Source organism: Gopherus flavomarginatus, chromosome 8, assembly GCF_025201925.1.
Source record: "Gopherus flavomarginatus isolate rGopFla2 chromosome 8, rGopFla2.mat.asm, whole genome shotgun sequence".
Taxonomy (NCBI): Eukaryota; Metazoa; Chordata; order Testudines; family Testudinidae; genus Gopherus; species Gopherus flavomarginatus.
In genome coordinates this window covers 86,739,922-86,755,706 of record NC_066624.1, presented here as the reverse complement: position 1 = coordinate 86,755,706, position 15,785 = coordinate 86,739,922, and the positions used below count along the sequence as shown (strand labels likewise).

General features: G+C 41.4%; 1 protein-coding gene across 1 annotated transcript in view; it reads right to left on the bottom strand.

Moving 5' to 3' along the window:
- Positions 1 to 4,656: 4,656 nt before the first annotated feature.
- Positions 4,657 to 15,785, bottom strand: part of TSC22D2 (TSC22 domain family member 2) — a 43,334-nt gene continuing 32,205 nt past the window's right edge. The window contains exons 2-3 of the mRNA XM_050965905.1: positions 7,433 to 7,484; positions 4,657 to 6,195 (exon numbers count right to left, since the gene is read on the bottom strand). Coding sequence (XP_050821862.1) covers positions 5,935 to 6,195; positions 7,433 to 7,484 — 313 coding nt within the window. The 3' untranslated portion in view covers positions 4,657 to 5,934. The remainder of the gene's footprint in view (positions 6,196 to 7,432; positions 7,485 to 15,785) is intronic.

Below are 15,785 nucleotides of genomic sequence, written 5' to 3'. Positions count from 1 at the left end.
AGTAATCCAACCTGGAGGCCTCAGATACAGAAATAACTGCAGGGAGTTCTGGATCCCAGAGATATGGTCACTATTATGCCAAGAACCAATGGATATAGGCACTTTTGGCTACTGACCCAACTGAGTCTCCAAGACCAATCAGGAATCCCCCAAAACACATTGTCCTGGGGGCTGGCCCTTTCAGGGGAGTCAGGCAGCAGACTACCTGTGCTGTGCTCCTTTAAGGGAGAACAAGCCAACTCAGACCCGTTTGGAAGTAATTAAATCCCTTGCTGGCTAGTTAGCTTCTGATTAGCTAATGAGCCTGGCACAGCAAGGTGGTTCATAGAGACAGGAAACTCCAGAAATAAGGTCCCAGGAGAGCTCACCAGAGCAAGGGACCTGGAAGGCATGTTTTCAAAGACAGGGACCACCCAAATGGAGGCAGGAAGCACCTACAGTGACACACTTGGCCAGAAGAGGATATAGGGCAGCTATACCGTGACATCCATGAACTGCTAGCTTCACTGGAAAAAGGTGAGTACACCCTCTCAGTCAAAACAGTAGCCAGCATCTGCCAACCACCTACTACACCAGATTGAGCTAAAGCAAGTTCACTTTCATCCAAATCTGTATTTTGAAGACTACTGCCCTCAATACACAATATTTCATTTTGATCGAGGTAGCTTTGCTTGGGCCAAGTTGGAGCAATGTACACTGGGATTTTACAATCTCCATGGCTTGTACCTACTTGGTGATCCAGATGTCTTGCTATTTAGATGAAATATTTGACACATGCAAATAAAACCTGCTCAAAGTAAAATTCAGAGAACTGTTTGCTTGTTTTTTGCTAGACTCAAGGATTAGCACAATTTCAGACCATGGAAGGTTTTGAAAATTTTTAGTTGTACTAGAAGTGTTCTTCAGCACATTGACCAGAACAAAAGACAAGGACAGCTACTTGAGGATCTTTTTTTCCTTATTCGCTAATGTCCAAACATTTTGTATAGCACTGAGATTCAATACTCACCATCAATATATTTTGCTATTTATTTTCTCATATAATTTAAATCCAACCCCAAAGCATATACATCTGTATAGTCAAGATGTTTCTCTTTTAAGCAGTCTTTTTTTCTTGGAAAAAACACACTGGTATGGAAGAATTTTATTTGTATAAAAGAATAATTGGAAGACTTCAGCTGACAAAAAAAAAAAGACCAGAACATAAAGGTTCCATTTACAACTCCCATGCTTTTCTAGTCTCATCTCAAAGTTCAGCCTTCTGCTTTCTGCCATGCGTTGGCCCTTTTCTTGAACACAGTGTCAAAAAACAAATTGGCTGACCTAGCCACTAGCAGGGAGCAGCTGGCAGTGCGACATGTCCTGTGCGTATTTACAGTGCCAGCCAGACTCCTGATGTTCTAGGGGTTTTGTTTTCTTTGTTTTACACCATAATGTGACACAGTCTGCAGTAGTTGATTGACTTAACCGGTGCTTTTGCATATAAAACAAAGAGGCTTTAGAACAGTGGGGAGCTGGTTGATAGTGAATACATAAAGAATAACAGCCCCAGATACAACCTGACAGTGACAAGATGTTAATCCACCAGTAGAGCTCACTTTATTTTAAAAAGGCCCCCAATCAAATCATCTTCAAAAATCATCTGTGGATTTTTCAGGTTGAGGTATCATCCTTGGGAGAGTTTCATGCCTATTCTCTCTCGTTGTCTGTTTCCTTCTATCCCCCATGACTGTCTTCAGCACCAGCAGAGGACCATGTTTGTGACCACATAGCTTAATGCCTCCTCAAGGAAGCAGCAGAAATTTGGAAAATTATGACTACTTTGTCTTCCTGTTTCACTAACTTCCTGGGTTCCTGCTAGCTCAAGGAAGTGCTGATGTTGGTGAAGAGGCCAAATACAACATTGAGAGCATTAAAAAAAAAATCTCCAGAAAAAAACCCCATCCCCTGAAGGCTGCAGGACCTGACTTATTCTCCCTTCTCAGAATTGCTTTCATATACAAATCAATATGTAGAAGTAGTAAGGGCATCCATTCAATAAACTTTAAAAAGCTCAATCCAGTCACTCAAATGGAAATGGAAAGATTGAATATATGGACAGGAAGTGTTCCCTTACCCTATCAGAATATAATTACACTTCACAGAGAAGACTGTCATCACATTATAGACTCATAGACTTTAAGGTCAGAAGGGACCATTATGATCATCTAGTCTGACCTCCTGCACGATGCAGGCCACAGAATCTCAGTTTGGATTAGAAAATGAACAAAGTTGTTACTCTGGGTAAAAATAATAAAAAAATAAATCAATGTTTGTGTATGGTGGTAGCGTAACCCAGGCCTGTTTGGTGCAGCACTTTGTCCCCTATAGTGGTGGCTAGGCCAGCAAGAGAATGATGAGCCTGCTACAGCTTTGGTTAAGACAGATGTGTCTTTTAGCTCATGCAATAGTAGCAGCTCGTGCATTAAGCTCCAGAAGTCTGAGGTTTGATCCTGGCCAATGATGACCAGAATCTGTCAGCATTACAGTAGCACCAATATATATTTAAGGTTAAGAAATGAATTTCTTACTAGTGTGAAAGAGTGTAAGTGCCCTAAAAACCATGAGTTCACTTGAATTGTGTTGAAAATTGCTGTATCTCAAGGGGATCAAGGTGGGGTAGTGCTCAAAATGTAAGGACACTTGGAGGGGGCTCCCATATTCAAACAGAAAAGTTTCATAACATTTTATGGCTATTTTATGCACACACCTGGGGCTCAAACTATGAGGAGCCAAGTCATACATATCTCCCACTTGGGATTGGTCTCAGCCAGTGTCTGGCACCTACAGCAATTTGGGGAACCATTAAAAATGTTATTCGAGGTGGATCTACCATACAGCATAAGCCTTTTGTGTGTGTTTCAAAAGCATGTCTCTTATTGAGCCGACTTCTGTTGGTTAAAGGTATTACCTCACCCACCTTGTTAAGCCAAAGAGAAAGGCATGGGCACATGTGCAGAAGGATCAGGTCTCTTTCTAGCCAGAAAATTTTCAGGCAGCCCAAGTGGGTAGCTTAAAACAAGTGGTTATTGAATCTGAATTGCACCTAAATACTGTGAATTAGGAGTCCCTCCCTGCCCTTGGCAACTGAAGAAATGTATGTTGTGCATATTAGTTGCTCTATGTGGGCATTCTCATGGGCTCCTGAAAGTTTTGTCCTCAGGGAAGCTTCTGGTTTAACAGTTGACATTTCAAAGTGCTCTAAAATTCACATGCATATTCAGATTTTATTTTAATGAAGTACTGTCAAGGAAAGTATTAAATAGAGGGAATATGAAAGACTCCAAGTAAGCAGCATGCAATGTGTTTAGTTTTAATCACATGGCATGGTCACCTTTTTCCTTAATGAGCACAATAAAAGAAAGGCCAACTGCTGCAACTCTCACTAGCAGCATGATCAAAAAGGGTTGCTGAGCATCAAAATACACTCATCACAGAGAGTCCTATTCTAAAGACTGGCTTAAGGCCCACATTGACTATACACCTCTATCCTGTTATAATACCACCTGATATAACACAAATTTGGATATAACGTGGTAAAGCAGTGTTATGGGGGTGTGTGGCTGAATGCTCTGGCAGATCAAATCAAGTTCGATTTAACACGGTTTCACCTATAACATGGTAAGATTTTTTGACTCCCAAGGGCAGCGTTATATCGAGGTAGAGGTGTATATTGTGCTAGTATACAGTAACTTGTTTGTCATGAAAAACCACTTTCTACAATTCATCCCATGTACACTTAGTTGTTTCACCTCTCAGAGTGCTAAAGCTTCTACGAAAAGGGAGTCCAAATGAAGTGTCACACAATAGAAAATTATTAGTCAGATGGTCCTTTTTAAAAGATGCAAACCTCAGTGTATTCCTCCCCGAAACTGTTACAGAAGAGAATCAAGCACTGAAAATATAAATTAAGAACACTCTTATCCCTGATAAAATGGAAATCCTGGTGTAACTTCAATCATGGTGGCACTACCACCTCATTGTAACATTGCTGTGCCACATATGGGCTGGGGTAGAGTTAATGATATAAGCTGGGGTCATTTTGGTCAAGGTGTTCCTCAGATACAGCTGCCCCTTACCCCTCTCTCTCTCTCTCTCAAAAAAAACCCACACCATCTGAAAGGACAGAGTGCTAGGATGTCAGAAGGAGGCATCACTCAAAGAGGGCCGAATTAAGATTGTGAGGCAGGGCTGGCATGTACCATAACTATTTCCTTATTTAAATGTGTATTAATTATAGGTGCACTCAACCTTCTGGAAGGATACAACACACTGTTAACTGTAACTGTGTTAATCAAGTTTTAGGGCAAATATTAAGTTACTATTTTAACTTAAATAGTAAGAATAGCATCTAAGTCTACTACTAGTTATTGATCACTAACAAGGCATAACTTCAATTATGTTAAGAAAAACATTATTCAATCTAAGATTACATTTTGAACACATCTAGAGTCAAATAGTTCAACAAAACTAGTTTAATTTCAGAAAATGTGTTAAAATATATATTTATACATCAATTTCTGATACTATGTGTTCGTATACACAAAGGATGGTCTCTCTTGAAACTATTTATGAAATGTACATTTTTTTAATTTAAATACTCAATATACACTGCACTTAATCTGCATGTTGCATTTATTAAATACATTAAAATCTGCAATGTAACAAAACGTTCTCATACGAAATTCAAAACACCATTTTAAATGAACAAAAGATGGCTCACTTCATTTTTTTAAACTAGTGCATAGTACACTAGCGCAGCTCCACCAACACCAGCTGTTCGTTCTTTTATTTGACATTGTTCACAGACTATTACATATTACAATAAGAGTGCTGGATAAAAACATGAGGTACGAAAGTGGTTCAAAGATTATAGGTCATGCAGATCATGCTAGACAGCAAAGAAAATTGTGAATGAGAAAAACACTAAATAAAAATACATAAAGAATGTGCATTATAAAATAAAAAGAATCTCAATTACACAGCTTTGCTTCTTTGGTTACAAAGTAGGTTGAACAATTTCACAGCTTTTTATTCCCACCCCAAAAAAAAAAAAATCATACGAAATGTCAAAAAGCAGAGGAATCATGGCAATTTCTCTCTATTAGAAAGTAGAAACAGAAATGAGCAAAGTTTTCTTCATCAAAATAGCCCATCAATTATTTATTATAATCACAATAACTGGTGACTACCTGTACAGATGCACTATGGTCTTCATACTTACACTCTATACAAAAATGTACATTCAAGCTGGGTCTTGACTACCGTCAATAAATACCAAAAGTAAATTGCCATTAGTGTTAGAAATATGCCAGGATTCTTTTGTTCAATTATTGCCTAAACATTTTATCTATTAAACGCAATCCCGTCTATCAATTTTTACTGATACTTACATTTATTTAAAAAATTAAAAAAAAAGTTCTGTGACATTGTTCATGTACATTATGAAAATAGCAGCCCTGTAATAAATAAAACAAATAAATGAAACTAATATAGGCAAATGTTACTTATACTGAAAGAACAGTGGCTCTTAAGATGAATTGTTACTTCTTACATGAGATAGCAAGGCTCAAAGTAATCCATGGGTAATGGAAACCTTGGAGAGCCATCAAAGCTCTTAAAAAACCCCACTCATGCGCACCAAATAAATGCATATGGTTTGCATTAACTCCTTCTACCATTTCCCTTGTGCACTGATGACATAACTGGACACCAACTGCGCTGTATGACATCTCAAAGTGAGGGAAAGCTCTTGTAGAATGATTGTCTAATACTGAAAAGGCCAAAACACACAACTGAAGCATGGCTACTTGCTTTCATATAAAGTGGAAAGAACACCAGTGGCACACAAGGACAGATTGCTTTCAGTTTTTTCTTAATGAGGAAAGAAAAGCTTTACGCTGAGGAAACATTCGGCTGCTGTGGAGGTTGCGTTGGCTGAGGAGGCTGTGCTATCACTGTTTGCAGTTGTGAAGTGCTACTAGGATTGGCCTGCTGAGTTGAGAGCTGGGATAACTGATCGTTGTTTGAGAGAGATTTTAACAGTGCATTTTCTCGTTCAAGTAAAGAGTTTCTTTCGATTAATTCTTTTATTTGTTCCTTCAGGACTTCCACTTCTTCTCTGACTGCGTACATCAAATGGCTTTTCACCAGATCCTGTGAACAGTAAGTCAGTAGTTACACAAACTGAAAACAGCAGAGTTTATAATACAACTCCATCCTGCTCGGTCTTAAAATGTTAGTATTATTTCACTTATTCCATTAAAGTAAATCTGGTCTCCAGTAACACTAGACAACTATTTATCACTTAATAAAAAAAAATCACATGAACAAGTTAATATTTAAGAGCAAATAATCTAGCACCTCAGGAAGTTGCTGCAAAATGTTTCCAATCTGAAAGGCCCTAAAACACTGCATGCTAACTGGCTTCTACTGCACAATGGAGTAGGCATAGGCACTTCCATTTGCATTAAAACTAAGATCTTTTCTACTCCACAGGAATTACGAAAGTTTTACAGAAATCTGAATATAAAAATGGAGCTTTTTGAATGGCTTTCCAGTTACATCATATGTATTTTAATGCTGAAAAAAACACTTCATAATAAAAACAGGTAGCAGCCTGTGTTCTAGGTTTTGGCCTCATGAGAGGCATACATTAACTGCAGAGAATATAGCTTTTTGCAACTAGCATCTTGTAGATTGTTTTAACTTAAGTCTGAACATGAATACAATAAATACACATGCATTTAGTTTTGCAGGATGGCATGTACTGGGGAGCCAAGTAGTTCAGTGATGAGACAACTGGCCTTATTTCTAGGAATATGTACAAGGGGGACAATGTGATTAGAAAATAACTGAAAAAATGGTGTTCTGAGAGTGGATGATGGGATCCTGCAGCGCAGCATACAAGAACCAGAAAAAAACCTCAGACTGGGAGGAGGTGGCAGAGTTGGATTTTAATTTTAATTAAATATTAAGTAACCAAAGAAATTTTTTTTTTAAAAAAAGTGTGCTATATATTCAGTGTTTTACATGTATTCCAAGTTTTTATGTTAAATCCTTTCAAAATGTTTAAAAAAAAAAAACTCTGTACCAACCCCATGGGTAGGAAGCTCTTTGGATCTAACATAAAACTAATCCTGATCTGTTGCCATTCCATAATCTAGGAAAATCCACTCTTCATATGATGGAATGGAAGAATCAGAACTAATTGAGGGGAGGGGAACAGACATTATATCAGCAATTCTGGCTAATGATACTCAGTTTTATTCTAGGAATCTGCATTATCCTGAAGACAGCATGTTTGAATAAAAAGGAACATAGCTTGAAAGATTTCATCTAATTGATTAACTGCTTGTCCTATTAGAAATAGGAATCTTTGTTTTCTACTTACCATTGCCTGTTCTATTTTGTTGTCAATGGCTACAACACTTGCACCAGACGCACTGTAAAAAAAAAAATAAAGTTCAGTGGATATTAGATTCCTCTTACTTGACTAAACATTGAACCCATTTGTACATACAAATCTTGCAAGAAATAGGTTGTTAAAGGTCAGTCTTTAACATATGTGCCTTTGCTGAGAGACTAACTCTTAGGAGGCTTTAAGAATTCCATAACACATTACAACCTCTGTGAAAGTTCTCCTTAACTGCCTGGGAAAATTAGAGCTCTGAAAATATATATTGCCACTCCCCATTCAAGTTTCTTCAGTTTACCAACTACAGTAATGGCTATGTTAACTGGCCCTATACCAACCCAAAAGATCCATAAACTGGCATTTCTAATCTTTGTAGAAAGTCCAGTTTATAGTCCAGGTGGCACGGGGCTGGCAGGCTCCCTATCTGGCTCTGTGTGGCTCCCTGGAAGCGGTAATATGTCCCTGCTGCTTCTAGGTGGAGGAATTGCCACAAGGGGTTTGGCGTGAGGGACAGGGTGTGGGCAAGGGCTTGGGAGGGGATTTGGAGTGCCAGATCTGGACAGTGCTCACCTCGGGCAGTTCCCCGCAAGTAGTGGCCTGTCCCTGATGTTCCTAGGGGGCAGCGTGGCTAGGCTGCTCTGCATGCTGCCTCCACCTGCAGGTGCTGCCCTCACAGCTCCCATTGGCCGCGGTTTCCGGCCAATGGGAGCTGTGGAGTCAGCGCTTGGGGTGGGGCAGGAGCAGTGTGCAGAGTCGCCTAGTCGCACCTCCGCCTGGGAATGGCAGGGACAGGTTGCTGCATGCAGGGAGCTGCCCGAGGCGAGTGCCTCCTGGATCCGGCACCTCTAAACCCCTCCCACGCCCAACCCCTTGCCCCTCCTGCACCCAAACTCCTTCCCAGAGTCTGTGCCCCACATACCCTCCCATGCCCAAACTCCCTCCCCCTCTTATTTAACTGGAATTTTTCCTTTACCAGCAAACCCCCAATACGCTAGATAAAGTTTTTACTGTATAAAACATAACCCCATGATCCATGTCTATGGACACCTAAAATCAACAGCCATTACATACCTTAATCTAGTTCAGTTACTGTTTAATTTCCTTCTCATTATCCACAATCTCACTTATGGAAACAAAAAGGTTATGTATTGTAGCAAGTTTGCATATTTGGTAATACATCATACGCCAATATGAAATGTTTTGAGAGACGGACAGATAGACAGACAGACAGACACACGAACAACCACCCTATAGTAGTATTTGTCCTCAGCATTTATTTACTAATTAGCTGCCAGCAGAGGAGCTATATAATCAGGAGCCTTCTTATGGCTTTGCAGTAGTGCGCCAGTAATCAATGAGAGCATAAAAAAAGATACTCAAAATTCTGGAATCCCACAGCTGTATTCATTTGCTCCCAGGAAACTCTGGATGCGCCATCCAATAAGGTTAGAATCCTACTGTAGGCCATTAAATTAAGTCCTATTTAGGTGTTTACTGGTGTAGGACATGTTTCTCCAATGCTGAGTGCTAATGCAGAGTGTTTTAGCAAATCAGGTTTCAGACTATCAGCACAAGATGGCAAAATGCCTCAACGTATTTTAGGAATAGAGTTTTGCAGACTTTTAAGATGACAATATTTATGCTTTCAGACCGTCTAATTAAAAAACAATCCATTTTAATATGAATTTAACAACAAAACTGTTTCAGTGTCTTGCTAACTTTCAAGCTTCCCTGAGTTACATGGGTACTGTAGATGTCCTTCCTCAAAATGGTCACCAAAGCTAGCTTCCTTTTTCTTCTAGCATTACGATTCAGATATATCCTTATTCTGTAACTAGCTAAGATAGGCTAACATGTTAGCCTTCCACAAAAATCAATTAAAAAAAAAGACAGCCCTTCAAGTGTCATCCTTAATCTCAAATAATCAACTAGTATACATCCAAAGTGCAACTTCTTGAGAAGAAAACCATTCATAACCAATGAATTTATTTAAAAAAAGGTGGGTTTTGGGGGGGGGGTAGGGGGAAGGAAAGTAGAAGCAGAGAGTAAACAGTTTATTTTATTTTATTTTTGGCGTGTGTGTTTTGGTTTTGCAGAGGAAACAGTTTATGGTATGATTATATGCATTTTGAACATAATATTAAATGTTAATTCTAAACAGTAAGAATGAAATTTTCATTTTGGATTTGAAGTTTAAATGGTCCTGTAGCAATAATCTGTTTCAGTTAAAAACAGTTTTAACTATCAGAGTGCAGGGTCTGCCTGTGTAGTTATTTGCAGAATTAGGACCCTTGAAATTAGAATTTAACCTTAACAGCCAGGACTATGACTGAACCAGTATGCTGTGCAGTAAAGTACAGCAGCACATCTCTGAAGCAACAATCTTGAAATGAAAACCTCAGTTTTCATTTAGAAATGATTAAGCTGTTAAATGTTATGGCTGAGAAGAAATGCCCCAAACGTGAACTGAGTATAAGTGACAAAGATGACTAGAGCACCACCTTTTCTGTCATCATATTGACTTCTATCAGTTTTTAATATATTAATTTTGGAGACTCTCTCTGGGCAGTCTACCATTTAGAATGACTAGATCTGCCTGCTTTTTTAATTACATCAACATTCTGGTTAGAAGATTCTGTGAATGAAGGTACCTGAAGTACACTGAACTCACTTGAGCAACACAGTTAAATGTCATTTCATTGCTTAAAGTGTTTAGAAGTGACAAATCCGATTAGCAGAGTATTTTAGAGGGGAATGTGCAGGACAGAAGAATGTCAGGGTTAGAAGATTACAGAACACAAATTTTAGATAGGACTCTAGCACCGAGTGTAATGGTTCAAGCATAGCAATATTTAAAAAAAGTTATAAAGCTGTCTTAGAGGCTAACAGAATTCTGATAAAAATATATCAAGTCTCTAAACTGTAAATAAAAGATTTATTTTGAAAGACAGGTAGATTCTTTACAACTAAAGACACTTGATCCAACTCTTACTGAATCCAATATGAAAATTCTCACTGGACTTAACAGAATCAAGACTGCCCCCCCCCCCCCAATGCTTTACGACCATCTGACAACCCACAACCTCCTTCCCTATATTTCCACTCTCCCTTGTTGAGCCACCCTTCAAAATGTCAAGGCTTCCAGTTCGAGTAATTAGCTAGGACTCCATTCTTCCCTCTAAAAAGCCACAGCAAGACAGGCACTTCTACACATTTAGTTCCCTCTCATTTTTAGTCAGTTACTAGAAAAAAAGGAAAAACAACAAATGTATGGAGATACCTATCCTCACATACTGGAAGAGACCCTGAAAGGTCATTGAGTCCAACCCCTTGCCTTCACCAGCAGGACCAAGTACTGATTTTGCCCCAGCTCCATAAGTGGCCCCTTCAAGGACTGAACTCACAATCCTGGGTTTAGCAGGCCAATGCTCAAAACCACTGAGCTATCCCTTGCCTCATTGAGCTGAGAATCCCTTAGAGGCTAGGACTTACAGCTATTCTAACAGCCATCTGTGATGCTGTTAAAGCACAACAAGCCAGAAGTGAATCACATTACAGACAAGAAGAATTTTTAAAAAAGGTAACTGGAGTTGGCTTATTTTTCTAATGTCAATTTACAGGGAGAAATATAATCCCACACTCCTCCCCTCACTCAAGTTATTCTTAGGCTATGTCTACACTATGTGCCTTTTAGTGACACAGCTGTGCCGCTACAGCCATGCCACTAAAAGGCGTGCAGTGGAGCTGCTCTTTGTTGGTAGGAGAGAGCTCTTCTGCCGACAAAGCACGGTTTACACCAACAATTTTCACTGGTAAAACTTGTCATTTGGGGTGTGTTTTTTTCACACCCCCGAACAACAAAAGTTACACCAACAAAAGTCCAGTGTAGACAAACTTAGGGTATGTCTGCACTACAAAATAAGGTTGATTTTATAGAAGTTGATTTTTAGAATCGATTGCGCATGTCCCCACTGAGCGCATTAAGTCAGCAGAGTGCATCCTCTCTATTGTGGCTAGCATGACTTATGGAGCATGCACTGTGGGTAGCTATCCCACAGTTCCTGCAGTCTCCACTGCCCATTGGAATTCTGCGTTAAGCGCCCAATGCCTGATGGGGCAAAAACATCGTCGTGGGTGGTTTTGGGTACATGTCATCAGTCGCCCCTCCCTCCGTGAAAACAGCAGCAGACAATCGTTTTGCACCTTTTTTCCTGTGTTATCTGTGCAGACGCCATACCACAGCAAGCATGGAGCCTGCTCAGCTCACCGTCACTTCTGCTGTTGTGGGCAAGTCTACTGTGAGGGCTGCTGTGATCCGAGTAGCCCATGCAATCAAGAGCAATGACTCTGGGAAATGCATGGGGCTTTTTAGATTTTAGGTGCATCATATTCCTATCCTTTGTCGCTAGTGAAGTCGTCCTGCAGCTGTACATTCCAGTCCGGTTGCTATTGTAACACCTCATAGCACTTCTCTGGTTGACACATGTAACAGCTCCAGGGCTCTTGCTCTTTTGCCTTGGCCGAGGTACCTTGCCCTACCAGGACCTCCAAGCATTTGACACAGAAGCACCTGCAGCAGCTGGCATTGCTGCACAGCGGCAGCTCCTTGCCTTTGCAGCAGATGGTGCAGTAGGACTGGCACCTGTCCTTGTCACACATATAGAACAGCTCCAGGAATCGATCTTTGCAAGTCTGGCAAAGGCCCCCCATAAACAGCAGTGGAATGTGGCTGGGTTTTTTCTCCTGCACAACAACAGTCTTCAAAGCTCCTGTTTGTGACTTCGGAAACCACTTGCTCTCTCTTCTGGTCCTCCTCCACCTGCTCCTTGCTGTTGTTGCGGAAGTTAGTCTTTAGCCATTTGGCTGGGGGTTCTGGGAACATCTTCCCCGCCTAGCTCCTAGCAACCTCCAGGGCATGGTGTATGGTTTGTCAATAGGAGACCAGCTTATTAAACGTAGAGTGGCTGAAATGCTGCTTAAGACCCATCAGAGCCACCAGCTTGTCTGATGAAACCTCCGAGAACTTCCCGTCGCCAAGCCATTGCACCCAGTGCATTCCTGAGATTGCCTGACATTTGGACGTGACTCTGTAGGAGACTATGATTGCAAGCCATCAGGAGAAGCCCTTGATCTTCCCCCACATGACTTCCCCCCCTCCCCCAATTCCAAAATCTTTCCCATCCCGGTATACCAACACTTCCCCTGCAACTCTGCTCTCCTGCTCCCCAGTGACAAGCTTGGGGGATCAGTTCTGGTCCTCCTGCGTGCTGCTGGCAGACGTACTTATGCTCTGAGAGGACTCCTCGGAATCCTCCTCAGCGAGGTCAATCAGGGGCACCTGGACAGACATGGCCATCCTCCTCTTAGAGTACTGAACGGAAGCCACAGACTCCAGGTAATTCTCTTCTTTAGCTTTTGTCTCACGGAGGTTCAGTCCTGCCTGGAATATCATGCAAGCTAGAGGCTTCTGCCTCAGGCTGCTCTCCCAGCCGGCAGCACCACGCGGTCTCACCTACCCCAGCCTACTGCTTTCTCCCATGGCTCATGACGCCTGGACTGTAGTAAGGAACAGTTCAACTATAGGCTGAGCAAGTGCAGAATGGTGTTAGAATGTGCCTTTGGACTTTTAAGAGCTCGCTGGCGCTGTCTGCTGACTAGGTCAGACCTCAGCGCATCCAACATTCCCATTATTATTGCTTGCTGTGTGCTCCATAATATCTGAGAGTAAGGGGGGGACGTTTATGGCAGGGTGGGAGGTTGAAGCAAATCGCCTGGCATCTGATTTTGAGCCATTAGGGCAATTAGAAGAGCACAGCAAGGCGCACTGCACATCAGAGAGGCTTTGAAAACCAGTTTCATGACTGGCCAGGCTCCGGTGTGACAATTGTGTGTTTCTCCTCGATGCAAACATGCCTCCGTTATTGATTTTAATTCCCTGTAAGCAAACCACCCTACCCCCTTCGAAATAAAGTAACTTGTTTTGAAACCATCAATTCTCTCTCTTTTTTTAAAATTAATAGAGATAACAGACAAGGTAGCCTGGGTGGGGTGGGGGAGGAGGGAAGGACAAGGTCACATTGATTTTTAGCGTGGCTACATTAAGCAAACTGTTTGAATGACAGCCTTCTGCTGCTTGGGCCATCCTCTGGAGTGGAGTGGCTGGGTGCCCAGAGCCCTCCCCTCCACCACATTCTTGGACATCTGGGTGAGGAGGCTATGGAACTTGGAGAGGAGGGTAGGCGGTTATACAGTGGATGCAGCGGGGGTCTGTGCTTTTGTTGACTTTTAAGCAGCTCCAAAAGATGTTTTATCATGTCAGTTTGCTCCCCCATTAGCCTCAGCATTACATCCTGCCTCTGCTCTTCATGCTCACTTGATTCTTTCCTGGCCTCTACCACTGAACGCCTCCATGCATTAAGCTGTGCCCTATCAGTGCGGGAGGACTGCATGAGCTTGGAAAACAATCGCGAGTGTTTTTTTTGCCTTCTAATCTGCGATAATCTCATGGACGGAGATGATAGAGGAAGCATAGAAACATTCTACGTGCTCTACGATTCTGGGGGGACTGCATGGTCACCTGTGCTGCTGAGTTTGCCAAGCTGACCAAATAAGAAATGAAATTCAAAAAAGTTCCTGGGGCTTTTCCTGTGTACCTGGCTAGTGCAGGGGGGTTCAAAATGCTGTCCAGAGTGGTCACAATGGAGCACTGTGGGATAGCTCCTGGAGGCCAATACCATCAATTTGCATCTGCACTATCTCAAATTCAACCCAGCAATGTCAATTTTAGCACTACTCCCCTTGTTTGGGGGCGCATACAGAAGTCGATTTTAAGAGCCCTTTAGGTCGACGGAATGGGGTTGGTTGTGAGGATGCAGTCATTTTTAAATAGATCTAAGGTGGCTAAATTCAACCTAACCGCATAGTGTAGACCAGGGCTTAGGGAATATAGGCTCTAAGCAAAGTTTTTTTGGCAGTTTTACAATGTTATCAACTCCAAACACTCAAAGTCATTAGTCATCTACCCCCCACCACACAAATATAGTGAGACTGGCTTAAAAAGTTTAATAAATAAATACATCTGAGGTTCTGTTTATAAGCCTTCTGCTTTGAGACTGAATGGTGAACTTCCTTCACACAGTCAAGGATTGTCTGCTGTCATGACCATTAGAAATTTACATTGGTGAAAAATGAAAGCTGAGGGTCTCATGCAATCTCCTAATGCCTCAACTGTCATAATCAAGACAGATACCAAATACAAAAAAGACTTAATAAAGACAGTGAGGAGCACCACCTCACTATACAAAGTTCCATCTCAGTTTCTAGACCTGAAACTACTCCACATAAAATGCATGCACAAACACGCATGAACCCTGTTCCTTATCAGGATCTTCTCAGCAGCCTTGCTTTCACGCTAATGGAGAGGGAAAGCCAACTGCCCAAGCATCTACTAAAGCCTCAGCCTTTATTTTCTCTCAGGTGTGCATGGCATCTCATAGAGCAGCATACGAAAAGATAAGCACCAGTAAATACAAGCAGGAAGCTGAGAGAAAGTAACAAAGGCCATTCTTCTGACCACTTTTGTAGCATCCAGGAGGATATGGATAGAAAGAGAGGAGATAGTTGTCTGTAATCAAGGCACTTACTACCCAAATCAGATCAGACAGCATCCTCTAGCAACTTCAGTATCTTTCTACCTTCCAGCAGCTAATGCAGAGGAACTGGGCTTCCTATATCAGGGCATTCCCTACCCCACCCCTCCAAATAAGGACCTGGCTGGTGGAGGTTTCCCCTCTAACTCCCCACCCCCCCCATTAACTCCTGGGCTAGCAGGATTAGTCCTCTGGATTGCGGGTGTCAAATTTTTCAAGCCCTGCTTGCACCTACAACCAGAGTCATCTGAATAGTTTAATATACTGTTTTGAAGTTTATGTATCTAAAAAAATGTAATGCTACAAGCTATCATACTGGCATAACCTTTGTATAGCTAGAAAAGTCAGTTTTACGCTGAACACAGGAGTCAAAAGTTGGTTTTAGTGTTTCACGAACAACCATAACATTAGCAAGACTCATTTCATACCAGAGTCCAGTAAATAATCTTGTACTTCAAAATTAGCTTCAAAAGGCAAGTAGATAGTACTAGGAAATACAAATGTTCGCTGAAGACTAAAGAGAGTTATGTTGTTAGCTGCTATACAGATGATACATAAATTATGTGCTTGTGTTTCACTGTGTGAGAAGATGTGGTAAAAACAAAGGCCACCTACCTTCCATAATGGAAAGTTCTTTGAGGTGTCTTCCCTAGATGAATTCCATTGTAGGGTATGCATGC